General features: G+C 36.7%; 2 protein-coding genes across 2 annotated transcripts; one reads left to right on the forward strand and one right to left on the reverse strand.

Moving 5' to 3' along the window:
- Nucleotides 1-1,100: 1,100 nt before the first annotated feature.
- GCK72_022817 (uncharacterized protein) lies at nt 1,101-5,236 on the forward strand (the record flags this gene model as incomplete). Its single annotated transcript, XM_053735082.1, has 7 exons — nt 1,101-1,186; nt 1,682-1,793; nt 2,794-2,937; nt 3,208-3,321; nt 4,242-4,349; nt 4,397-4,512; nt 5,050-5,236. The coding sequence occupies 7 exons, from the start codon at nt 1,101-1,103 to the stop codon at nt 5,234-5,236; spliced, it is 867 nt and encodes a 288-aa protein (XP_053578648.1).
- Nucleotides 5,237-9,155: 3,919 nt separating this feature from the next.
- GCK72_022818 (uncharacterized protein) lies at nt 9,156-9,511 on the reverse strand (the record flags this gene model as incomplete). The annotated part of the gene is made up of 2 exons (XM_003093712.2): nt 9,156-9,313; nt 9,364-9,511. 2 exons carry the CDS (start codon nt 9,509-9,511, stop codon nt 9,156-9,158), a joined length of 306 nt encoding a protein of 101 aa, XP_003093760.2.
- Between the last annotated feature and the right edge of the window lie 4,362 nt (nt 9,512-13,873).

A 13,873-nucleotide genomic window follows, 5' to 3' on the forward strand; every position in this document is an offset into this window, starting at 1 on the left:
GAAAAACCAACAAAAACGAAAAGAAGAACGAGAAATGGAAAACAACCAAAGGACGACCGACGGAGGAAAAAAGGAAAGGCTCTTTCCAGCACTTTGACGGGGTTCTTTTTTTCTTTCAGTTGCTGAGTCTCCTTAAAGCACGAACACCCTCTATTTCTTGCATCGCGTCTGCGTCTGTGCGCGAAAAAATTGAAACGCATCTAGCTGTCCAGTCGAGTATAATAAGAACAGGAGTTTGGAGGTTTGTTGAAAAAGAACAAATTCACATGGGATGGATCTGTCCTATTTGCCATTTTGGTACAACTGCCACAAATGTAACCAACTGAACCAAAATAGAAAAAAACACAGAGTGTAAAGAGAAAATGATGTCCAAGAGACAAGAAAACGGCCTACTTTCTCGGAAATGTGTTTTTCAGCATTTGAATATTTTATTCAAACATTGACAGTTTACTACTCGATCTGTGATGAACCCCAATTACTACTTCATTCGAATTTATATCTAAAGTAACCCATGTTTTTCACTTTAAAAAAAAGTGTTAGTACTTTTAATGGCAAACGTTTTATCTTACCAAATAACGTTCTCGGTTTGAAAGTTCAACCCAACGAACGCGCGAAAATGAAAAATGAAAGAAAGGGAAACCCCGCGTGATGAAAAAAAAGATAGAAGACGGACGGGACACGACACTTTTCGTAGAAGACCGACCATCTATCTTTGTTCTTTTTTGTTTTAGTTCCTGCGTGCACTCTCTCGTTTTATAAAGAACTATATTCCAGGCTTGAGTGCAGCGACAATCAGTATTTTTTCGATAGATAGCCAGACATACTTGCAACGGGTCGGGCCGGGCCGATTTGAGAATTTTCACCGGCCTGACACGGCCCAGTCCGGCCGGCCCGGGTCCCAGTACAAAAATTTGAAAATTTGAATTTTTTTGATTTTTTCGCGAAAAATGTCGAATTTTCGACTATGTTTTTACATATCGATAAAACTCGAGTGTACATAGGATTTTTGACTATTTTTTGATGAAAATTTCAAAAAATTTCGAAAAATTTTGTGAAAAAATTGTGCTCATTTTTTGATTCATGACCGATAATTTGCAAGTATGCAGCCAGTCAATGACGACAATGGAATCAAGGGAACTCAGAAAAAGTATTACGTTTTGTGGTATTCCACTGAAGATATGGACAGGTCAGAGAAATGAGTTTTTAGTAATTTAGAAATTTTATTTCCTATAAAAATTACTTATAATTAAACATTTGAATAGAACGCCAATTAACAGAGAAATATACAGACTGAAGTCAAATTTTTCCTGGAAAGTTCGTCGATTTTGGAACGCGCGGGGTTTGACGGTTCATCATTTATTTTTGAATGTGTACCTTTTGAAAATCAGATTGTGTGTTTTCTTTACAAGGGTGGATGGGATGTCTTTCCGTCTGTGTATGTGTGTGCATCGAGGTGTTATCAAATTCACAGCTAGCCAATCACCTAACTGGAAAAAAACATGCTTTGATTGTCAAATGTCAAGGGTCGAGAAAAATACAATTTGCCAAAAACAAAGAAATAAAATTGGAGCACTGTGTTTCGAAAAGTAACTGATACTATGAAAATACCTCCTGGATAGAGCAGATAAACTTTCAAAACAGCTTCAGGTTGAAATAATCTCAATTCCATTATTATATTCAGAATCTGCGAATTTCTATACAATGAACTTTGCCCCCAGCATTCAAAGTTCCGATCTTTGGTTGGAAAACGGCTTATCAGTGAAATTCGTCTTATCAATCCTATGGATAACGGTGTGACAAGGTTTTGTGTTCAAACATTCCGTACACAAGACACGCTTTTGATCATTGGTCATAAATAAGTGATGACGATGGAAGAATGGTTTTTTGAAATGTTAACGTTACGTGGAAACTAGATTAGGAAGCAGAAAAAGTTGCTTTTACGTACCGTTTTCGAAAAGTAAAAATCATTCGTATTTTTTGCCTAGTGATAAGTGACAGTATCTATAGTCAATCTGGGTCAATTTTCAAGTCGGATATTTCAAAATGTTATTTGTAACTTTATAGAATTTTCACAGAATCTTCCAATGTATCATTCTTATGTTTAAAACGCATGAAATGTTTCTCCGTCTGTTTCAATGCTCGATTTTTTTTTCCTAAAGTTCAAAATGCCATCGTGAAAGTGTTCATGTGAACTCGAGTAGCGTAGCCGCGAAAAAACGCGCCGAGGGCGCGCCAGATTTAGCTGTTGAGATCTTGAGAAACAGTCCTAACGTATTGTTTTATCCATTCCCCACGATGTACCCTCCCCTGAGTCTTTCATTTTTGACCTCTCCTCCTCTTCCTCCCTAACAACGCATTTTCTTTACAAATACTGTGTAGTGTCTCTCCGACCAATTTGACCCCAGTGTAGCCATGTGTTTGTGAGTGAGGGGTAGACCAACTGCCACGATGACCAACTGCCTCGTTCGATAACGGAGGGGACGCACACACACACGCAGAGGACTCGTATACTCTCTCCTCTCTATTTTATGATGGGTTGGGTTTTTTTGGCTGGCAAAGAAATGGAGTAGATGTTTGTTAAACTAATTTTTTAATTATTCAATCCAATTCTATACCAGTTGTTTTGAAATTTCAAAACCTTTTTTGCAGTGTTCCCGTTTTTCTCTATACAATTTCTATCCCTTTTTGCGTTTCCCCTCTATCACTCTCTCATTACCTTTCTCTCTGTCTTTTTCTTGTTTCTATGTATCATCTTACTGTCAATCTTTGACCATCCAAACAAGTTTTTTTCAGATGAAGGCCGCGTCGTTCCATCTTGTCTGTGCTTCTTTGTATGCATTTGTATGCTACAAGGATAGCCAAATTGTCACGGGAGCTCTATTGCCAATTCCATATGTTAACTGGTCAAGATTCGTGTGGTTGACTATCATTGACTTGGTGCGTTGGAACGGATAAATTGGAAAATGGGAGGAGGGAACATTGTAAAATAGAATTGAAGAATTGAGAAAAATGGAGGAAACCCCGGGAGGTTCTCAAATTTTTTTAGGTGTTTACGGCAAAAAATACAATAAAGTGAGCTGCCGAAATAAAGCGATTCTTGACGTATAAAATCGGCCATAGTTCCCTGATAAAACAAAGGTTTTTTTCACAAAATTGAGAAAAAAGTTAAACCGATGGACGACGATCACAAACCAATAATTTTTTCAGTACATGCAAACCCTCTACCACTCGATCGGATTCATTCTCTCTATCGTGTCACCAAACAAGCGTCATGTCATCTTTGACTACTGGACCAAAGCTCTTGTTGGACCAATTGGAGTTGTAAGTATCCTTAACTTGCGCGTTAAAAAAATCCAAAAGCGAGAATTGGTGATTAGTCAGATCAAAAAACAATCATTAACTCAGTACTGTATGTTACCCGCTAAGAGCTGTCTTACAAGGGAAGTCTTCGGCGGCGCCACTTTCAAACGACCTATAAATTTGGTGCTGGATATTTTCTACCACGGGGACTCCATTTCTGCAGTCAAAGCCTGCTAAATGTCGCTACGAGCCGAGTTATGAGCTCTCAAACTTTTCAAATGGATGAGCTTTTTCACATGGAATTCCAAATCGACAAGTAGTATACGCAAGATATTCTCATTTATGCAACGTACAAGCACAGGTGAACCGCAGGGGAACAAAAATGAAACCGCGCGGTTGCGAATATGCGGCCGATTTGGAACTCCACGTAAAAAAACTTGAACATATGAAAAGTTTGAGAGCTCATAACTCGGCTCGCTGTGACATTTTGCAGGTTTTGACTGCACAAATGGACTCTCCGTGGTCGAAAATACCTAGGACGAATTTTATAGGTTGTTTGAAAGTGGCGTCTCCAAAGATTTCCATTGTAAGAGTCTAGCTTGAAAGTGTTTGTAAACAGCTTTCACGGGAAAAATCATCGACTTAGCGAAATATATTCTAAAGATGTTGAAATCTGCACGGAACCGCAAAAATGAAAAAAACAATTTCACTGAAACTATCAATTGGAGTCTTTTTTTCAACTGGCGAGTACAAAAGTATGTTTTAATCTCGGCAGCAAAACATATTTTATCCAGTATTGTAGTTAGTTTGAGCAATCAGTTGGCCAACAGCATGGGAAGCTAGAAATTTTATCTATGGGTCTAGTCAATTACTTATTAGGCACCATAACAACAGACCGCTTCGATCAAAATAGAAATGTTTATCCGGTTTCAATTTTCCAGGCCGTCACAGTTCTATTCTGGGGATTGTTCCTCTTCGATCCAGCCACTCTTGCTCGTGATGAGATGGCAATGAAAATTCTCTCCCTTTTCTGGTTCAATCACGGACTTGTAAGTTCTCAAAATCATCTTTTTATCTATTTTGAACGAATTTCCAGCATACTCTGCCAGCGATCACTGCCCATTTGGACATTCTCATCTACAATCACACTAACTTCTCCACCAGCGCTATTTTGAAGGGAATCGCCGTCTTCGTCACTCTCTACTTGGTCGAGTAAGTTTTATTCCAACTTTAAATTTGCAAAAATTGCGTTAAAAACCTCTGCCATATGTATTCAAACACGAAAAAATATCCATTCATTTCTCTCGACCTCCCTCGACCTGACTCTAAATGTCTCTGCTGCTCCTTATCAAAATCGCACGGTTTTTATTTTGTCAAAACGGTGAAGCAACTTCACTTGAGTTCAGAACCGAAAATAGTGTGTTCAGAAAAGAAATCGGCAACAGCTTAAGATAAAAAACTTGATAGCACCATTCTCAAAAATATACCGGTGATAACTATGCGAAATAGTAACAGAATGTCTGTGTCAGCCCGATGGGAGATGAATTGGAGAATCAATTAGCAAACCAAATAAAAACAGTTTTCGTAGCTTAAAATGTATCAGATAGAGTCTATTTCAGAATCGATGAACCATGAAAAAGAGAAAAAAAAACGATAGTTGAAGACTTGCATTTAGTTAAAACTGAGAATAATACCAAAACTTTTTTGCTCAAAAATTCGATTGAAACATTATAAAACCTTTATTTTCAGCCTTCACTATGTCTTCTACACTGCCGGATTCTGGGCGTACCCAATTCTTGGAGAGTTAGCTGCTCCATTCCGGCTCGTTTTCATTGCTGCGTGCATGTTTGTGGTCTATCTCGGATACGTCTGGCTCTCTCTTCTCCACACCTTGGTTCACGGATCCGAGAAGCCAAAGAATAAGAAGAAAAATTAATTTTATAAAGATTACGTGTCTTGAAACGTGTTTTTGTTTTGAACTGTGATAAGAGATAAATAATATTTTTAGTACTTCTCGATTTTATTTTGCGTCAGTACTCCTTATGATCGACTTTCCGTAGTATCCTTATGTCTTAAACGTGAATGTTAAAAATTCGCATTGCCTTGATACGCATTACCACATTTCCCCGTTTTGTTGGGGACTGAGATTATGAGAATGAAGTTTGTCAGGCAGACAGTACCGGGTACTGTTTTACTGTAGCTATAGTCGATGTCCTCTCTTAGATTCCTCTCACGTGACCTTTTATACATTTATCTTGAAGACCACTAATTCCGTTTTGAAAATATCAAAATATTTATTTTTCAATTTGGAAAACTAAAAATTTTTGTAATTCTGTCTAACTTTTTCAGGAAATCTAGGCTAGTAGTTCTTCCAGAATTTCAGCTCACGAACACTTTTTTTTTCAATTTTTCCCAAGCTGCTTGAGATCTTTTAAGCAAAAAAACTACGATTTACTTTTTTCTTTTCTTTTCGATACTTCATTTTTTCCCTAACTTTGTGATGTCTGTCTTTCTTCATATCTTTCATAAACCCCGTAAACTGAACAAGTTCTCAATTGCAATAATTGGCGCTAACTTCAATGGTCTTTAACTTTGTAATAGGAATTTTCACTAAATGTATCAGTAATTATTGTGATCAAAAAGGTTGACTTTCAAGAAAATGATTCGATCACCGATTAAGTGGCTCCCTGTGTGCGAAAAGCATACATATATGGACATTATTTTCAAAATTAAAAATTAAATGTGGTCCAAATCGGTTCGAAATCAAGAATATGATTATACGGAAAATTCACACGAAGTCCTAGTTTTTTTAAATTCGAGAAAACCACGGACCGGCATACTCGCACCGTTTTGAAACAAAAAACAAGTGTCGAACCAAATTTTGAAAGTTGAAACTTTGTTAAAGAATTGGGACTCAATTTTTAATCCGGGCCGGAGGGGAAGTCTGGAAAAAAAACTATTGCCATCACGTTTTCAGCACTAGACAACTATCATTGTTTGTTCTTCTCATCCATTCGAATTCCTCTCAAAAAAGGTACCTAAGCACCCACAGTTTAACATCGAAAACGTTCCATATTAACTTCAATCCTCTTTATTATTTTCTTTTTTTCCCTCTAACCTTTTTCCATTTCTCCCTCTTCCTCCTCTTTTTCTCCCCACCCATCGCACACCGCCCCGAGAGCGTCCTTCCATTTTCTCCCGTTTCTCTGCAGTCTCTACGGCTTATCGCATCCCTCTCATCTCTATGTGCGCATTTTCTGCCCTCTTTTGCCAACACAAGACCGCGTTGCAACAGCGTCGCACCTGCAAATCTAGGTCTCGGCACGAAAAGTGTTAGGTAAAATATGGAATATTATTGTGTCACTATGGAGATGTTGACAGTATTTGCAGTTTTCACTGATAACGACGAAATTTTTCTAAATAAGAAGGAGGAACGAAATCCCAAAAAACGTATGTTTTCTTTTTTTTGACTACGAACAGGCAATGTCAATGTTGAATCGACGTGAAATCTTTTCCAATTGGGCAGAATCAATATTTTCGGATTATTCGGATAAATCATCTGCTTTGAAAAAATTGAAAAAAATTAAAAACACTGTTTTTTTAAATGAAAACTGTCATGACTCGTCTCCAAAAACACAAGTCAGCCCAGATTCTTTTTTATCGAGTTTTTGATAAGTTTTCACTAAGAATGAGCCTTTTCATGCTTGTTTAAGCTTTATGTTGATCTAAATTTTAGTTTTCGTCTAGAAGAAAGAGTTATTTCTGCAAAAATAAATTATTGGAAGTTACACTTGGAATACTAAACAAAGAACACTCACAGGTTCAAAGAAATAATGTTTTGGGAAATAATGAACGTCGAAACAGGGGAAAAAGAGAAGATAGTGGCTTGCATATTTGCAACGGGCCGGACCGGGCCGTGACGAGAATTTCCAAGGCCCGGCTAAAAGATTTGAACTGAAATTTTGAACGAAAATTTGAATTTTTTTGAATTTTTTCCCAAAAATGTCGACTTTTGACTATACTTCAGAATTCAATCAAAAGATAGTTATGCGTCAAAAAATTGAAATTTTAATGTAAAATTTCAAAAAATTTGGTAAAAAATAGGTGCCTTTTTTTAAAGCCGGGCCTTCGGGCCGGGCCGTAATTTTGCAAGTATGGTGGCTTGCGTGATAATAAAAATGTAAATGTGAGATATGGATAATTGATTAATCAAATTTTTCAGGCGAGCCCAACTTCTATTCATCATGATTAAAAAGAGCCTTCATCCCGGCGTGATTGAGGAGCGTTTGCCGATCTTAAACTTCTGGCTCCCTAATCCTGCGCCGTTTGTTAATCATTCTGCAAAAACGCCGAAACAGATGGTATTAATGCCACTATCAGCGGCACTGAAGCCGTTTTGTCTTGGCACAAACGCCATTTTGACGGCGCAAGCGCTGATCTTACGTAAAAAGTGAGATGAACTGAGAGATTGCAAAGGTATCGATACTGATGTGATTGATTGTGTGGAAGATTTTGTGGATGAGATCATGTTGCAAAAGGCGAAGGCAAATAAGAAGACAAGGAAACAATATGGGATAGTTGGCAATCCGATGAAGTGAGGATGGTAGACGATGCAGAATAGGTGAGTAATGAACAGCAAAACGGGGAAAATGAAAATGGTTGCTTACATGATGAGACAAACGTGAATATCTGGATATCTGATGAATCCCATTTTTAAGCGTGCACATCTTCTACTCACCTTCATCAAATCAAGTAAAAAGGAGTACTACCTCAGGAGTTAATTGGAAATCATGGGCACTGTCGTTTTTCCCACACTTGCGTAGGCGTCATTCTTCCCAATCTATTATCCATGGATGCGGTTCCATTTCTCAGGTATCGAAAAAAAGCTACAATATTAAACTCAGAATGTGAGTACTTGACATGGCACCACAAGAAACAAAATTCCATTTTGAATAGCATAGATCTGACCTTTTTCTCAATTTATTGAAGTTTGTTTGTTTTACTTAAATAATAGCAAAAAAAACCCTCAGTGTCAGCATTAAATATTCGGGAGAGTCCTTTCTAATTTTCGTTCTAAGATTGAAAAGAAAAATTAAAACCTCGTTTTATTGGAAGGAGTTAGCACTGCTTCACTGAAAGAGAGGTATCTTGCTGACGAGGCCAGCCTCTCTTTCATTTTTGAAACTACCTTCAACTTTACTGTACAAGATTATGGCCGAAACAGGTTTAGTTGTACTTTCACGTTAGATTCGCTTTAGATTCTCTGAAAAATCGACTAAATCCAACTATTTTTTATTATAAAGAGTGATTTTGTTTATTCATGATAGCCGAAGCTAACAATAGTGCAATATCCCAATAAACGATTAAGCAGAACATAATAAGCATGGTTCTTTATTCTTTTTTCAGTGCTCTTTGAGAATTTTGACATGTAAAGTAAAAATTCAATTTGAAGTAAGATTGAGATACTGTAGGAGAACTGAAAAGCCAACGCATTTTTAGTTTAATGTAAAGTGAAACTTCTCTTCTTTAATCCCTTTGTCTCTTGATTATTCGGTTTGTTTAATCCAACTGATGTTGTGTTTTAATTGCATGATCATCTCTCAGGACAATTCTGAATATGCTGCTGGACCAGATTCATCAAGATTGTCCATTTTCTCCGATATTGGATTTTCTCCGATATATTAGTATCTCAATAAATCTGTTTTTTTTCTTTTTTTTCGTATTTTCTTTAAGAACCGAGACACGTATGGCTGTTTGTATACATACTCAGGTGTAGTATAGAAGGAAATTAACAACTTGGAATGTTCAACACTTCATTAAAATGCACGGAATTTCTCTCCAAGTTTCCCAGTGGGTTACAAGGTCAATTTGAAAGAAGTCGAAAAATCCGTTGACATGTCAGCAATCTTTTGAGCAACTGCCGATGCCAGCCCGGTGCCAGAAGATGAGTTGAAGACTTTGGATGATGACGAGATGGTAGACTTGATGGTGTCGCAGAGAGAAAGTTTGGTTCCTGAAAATTTTTTATTAGGATACTGCAGTTTGCGGGGTTATTTTACTTACCATTATTCGAACCTCCGAGAACTTTATTCATCGAAGCCATCTCAGTTCTCAAGAATTTTTCGAATGGACTAACGTAGGCAGTCTTCTTGACTTCTTTGGCTGCATCAGTCGTCGGTGGAAAGTATTTCGTTGGAACCTCGAAGATCATTGTTGGTGGCCTGTCGATGTCGACTGGATCAATTTGTGACTTCTCTGTTCTCGAGCTCCCATTTTGTACACCTGCCTCCTGGACGATTTACGAGGAGGGTCCGGGGCGTTGTCGTTCGGAGTTTTATGAGTGTGGGTGTATATTCAACAAAAACTTCTCCGAAACCATTAAAATGACATGTTAGTTTTTTTGCTATATATGACTTTAATGCTAAAGATTGACGTTCTCTGGTTGCTTCCAGGTCCGTAACTTCGAATGGGAAAAAAAAAAAATTTCTAGATTTGATCTTTATTAATATTTGTAATTATCCAAGTTCATGAGTTGTTGTTAATTAGAAATGGTTTGAAGGGGGACGTTTTATGTTAGAAAAAGTAGAGGACATACTTCCGGATACTGAATGGACATAGATTTTGGTCTTTTCACGGAGTGGGAGTACGACAGTGAAATCCATCGTAATATAGTAAGCAATATTTTCACACAGATGTTGACAATTACTAGTTTATTTCAAAAATTATTAAGATGTTTGAATTTTCTACACAAAGTTTTTTGTCAGAATCGGATAATAGATTTTAGAACTTTTTGAGGTATGAAAAGGAAGGAATGAAATCCATCAAATTTCAGTAAGATCTGTTCTCAATAGTTATAATCGATGCACTATAATTGCACCATTTCTACACAGATGTTGTCAAGTATTATGTCCTTTTCAAAATTATATAATTATATTCATTTTCAATACGAATTCTAATTTTTTGTCGGATTCCAAAGTTCTTGAAGTGTGTGTGTGTGTGTGTAGGAGTAAAATCCATCGAATTTTAGTGAGATATGTTTTCAATAGGTATGATCGATGCACCAAAGATGCACCATTTTCACTCAGATGCTCTCAAATACTAATTACTTTCCAAAATTATCGAAAAATGTTGATTTTCCATACGAAAACTTGTCAGAAAATAGCTGTCTGGGAATAGATTTCGAGTGTCTTTGAGGTGTCTCAATAAATAAGTGAAATCCATCGGAAGTTAAATGAGATTTGATTGAAATAGTTATTATTGATTCACCATACAAGACTATCTAACGTGAATTTATACACAGATGTCGTCAAATACTGATGGCTTACCAAGACCTCAGTGAATTTTGTTCATCTCCAATCATACTTCATTTGCTTTACTTATTCTACACGAGTTCGTCTACTCCGCTGTCGTTGATTTCGGTTAAGTGTTTATTGATCCCAATCGTGACCCCTCGTGCATTTTCAAAGGTACACCTCAATGTGTTTTTTTCCAGCCCTACACTTGAGAAAGCATACATTTTTCTATATCCAAGACACTTTGTTGTTTATACGTCTTTAGAAAAATTTCGCAACTTTCCAATCTGCCATATTGTGAAACAAAATAGTGAAATTTCATTTTATCTTTCTAATACCGTGACAAATTTGCCGGGTTTCAAGTATATAGCTAAGAACATCATATAGGAGATAACAATAGACGAATCCGGCTTTTTTGACATTGCTGCACTTGTGTTAAAGCTTTGAATATTAGATTATCGTTTATTTTAACTATTATTCTCGCGTCGTGGTATTTGTGTGGTCTCGAATCATTTGACAAGTTGGAATTGTGGCTGAACGCCCTGAATTCACGATTCCTAAAGGACTTGTGTGTCCTGGAAGTCTTTTTGCATGTCTCAGATAGTCACGACACCACCAGAACCACAATCGCGTGAAGCGAATTCCGGAAGACTTGCCAGTCGAACATTGTGATGTCAACTGCTGAATCCGTGATTTAAAAATGAAAATTGTGTCTCCGGTTTCCGATATTCAGACGAAAAACTCGAAAATTCACGGAACAACCAATAAGTTATTGGTTTTCAAAACACTCGGGAGCTCAATGTCTTTGAATGTTAAAAGCCAAAAGCTTCGGATTAAGTTGTGTAAGCATTCGAATGACTAGTGCGAAAAATTAGGTCCAAACCAAAAAAACCAGCGAAACTTCGAATTTCAAAAAACTGACATGTCAGTTTTTAATGAATGCGACACAACTCAAGAATCTGAGATTTTTTAACATTCAGATTGTCAAGAGTCCATGTGAAGATTAAGGACACTTTCTAATCCCAACCAACGTTGGTGAGAATTCAATTTTTCTTAAAAGCTTGCTGCCACCTAAGTTTTCTAAGAAATACAGCTAGACTATTGCTAAAAAGACAACGCTACGCTATTTTATCTATCGTTATCAAAAAAATTCAGCTTTGCCGGAACAACGTTGTGTTCGCACTGACCTAAAGCTGAAATAACATTTTGAACCACGATTTTCGCTCTTTTTACGATTATTTTTTACGGGACAGAGAAGTATACCAATACGTCTTTTTTCCAGCTCCACACCATTCTGTAACTATCTGCCATAATCAAACATTTTAGTGATGTTCCAATTTATTTTCCACAAACCGAGTAGCTTCTGCCAGCTCTTTTCACAGCTCGTCTTCACGTTTTAACTTTGAAAACATGAAATTTTATTTTTTTGAAAATTCGTCGAAATTCAACAATTATAATTTTCTTTTCTGTTCAAAACAAGTATTTTCAATGAAAAAATTAATATTTGAAAACATTTGTCCACAGATGTATTTCAAAAACATGTGGATCTTTACAGATTTTTTGATTTTTCTTATATTTCTATCTCTATACTAACGAGGAACAATCACGAGAAAGTGTGCCGCAACGTTGCATTTCTGACCTATTGAGACCGCCCCCCGCTGTGTCGATTTACGCAGCGTATTATTTTCTTTCTTTACTCAAATTTCGGCGCAAAAACAAGTGAAAAACACGATTTTATTTTGCAATTTTTGTTTTAGAAAGGATTAAACTAATTGTTATCCATTATATTTGAAATTTTCAACAAAAATGCTGCAAAAACATGCTAGTTTTGCTTTTTTCCTTTTCTAAACAATCTATTCAACATTTTAGAGACTTAGGATATTCTTCTTGAAAACATCAACATCCACAGAACAACCACCGGAGTTTCAAAGATGTTGTGAATATAAGTGATTCTAACGCTGTGGTATTCGTGAGGTCTCGAATCATTTGACAAGTTGGAATTGTGGCTGAAAGCCCGGAATTCACGATTCGTAAACGGTTTGTGTGTCCGGGGAGTCTTTTCGCATGCCCCGGATAGTCACGACACCATCTGGACTACATTTCCTTCTGTCACGCCTAACCATCAAAGGTCACAAATGTTCTGTTCTAGAAGAAGAATTGATCTGCTATACTACAGGTCACTTTCTACTTGATCCCACTCCATCATGATCCAGCATTCAGTTTATGCCACACTTCAAAGAGATTTCTACTGGATTCGCGTCAGACAGTAGCCGTCGGTGAGGAAAAAGCCAAATAACATCTGAGACATAGTTAGAATGAAATTGTATGTAGATGCATTCTGTTCACACAATAAGTCGAAAATTGAATTTTAATTTGATACTACAAACATCCAATCAATGTTCATGATATATTAGTACGTAAAATTGCGAATTTCAGACACCAAAACCTGATTGTCCAGGGACTTCAAATCAAATTGTGTTCGAATGACCAGTGAGAAAAGAGAAACTGAAAATCCGAACAAATTTACAATACTTAAATTTCAATAAACTAAAATGTGCGTTTTTAAGAAATCAAAGTTGATCTCCACGCCGGATGAAGTTGAAGAATCATCATCTGATGCTAATAACCATGGTCGTCCCGCTATTTTAGTTATCTTTCTCAAAAACAAACTGTTTTAGGAACAACATCGTGTTCTCACAAAAGCTGAGTTGTTTTATGTTCATTTTGGACAAGTGTGAAAAAGACGCTAAAATATTCCAACGCTTTAGCACCCCTCTCTAAGTTATAATGTTCTGGCACCGATCTTTAACTTTTGAAATAGAAAAACTCAAATCTTTCTTTGATTTCCACTAAAAAAAAACCCAAAAAAATCCGACCATGTATTAAACTTGAAAAAATTATTGGTTATTTCAAATCAAATGTTTCTTTTCCATATGAATATTTTAGTCACTCCGACAACCCTTCATGATGACCAAAAAACAACGACAACGAGTTCTGGACAAATCGACAATGGTAGGAATGGAAGAAATCTGCTCAATATGTATTTGAGGAGTTTATGGAACAAGTAAATTCAATCATGTGTCATAAAATCTACAAGGAGTCGATGAAGCTCCGTGAGGCAAAGAGCAGAAATCTATTTTGAATTCGCTGATTTTATGGCACAAAAAAAGAAGGAATGATGGTTGTTTTGGATTATGTTTCGTCTTTTTTGTAACATCCCTTGAAATTAATCAAAATTCAAGAGTTCGAAAGACAATTGTCTTCTATTCTGGCTCTTCTTA

This window comes from Caenorhabditis remanei, chromosome X, assembly GCF_010183535.1.
Source record: "Caenorhabditis remanei strain PX506 chromosome X, whole genome shotgun sequence".
Taxonomy (NCBI): domain Eukaryota; kingdom Metazoa; phylum Nematoda; class Chromadorea; order Rhabditida; family Rhabditidae; genus Caenorhabditis; species Caenorhabditis remanei.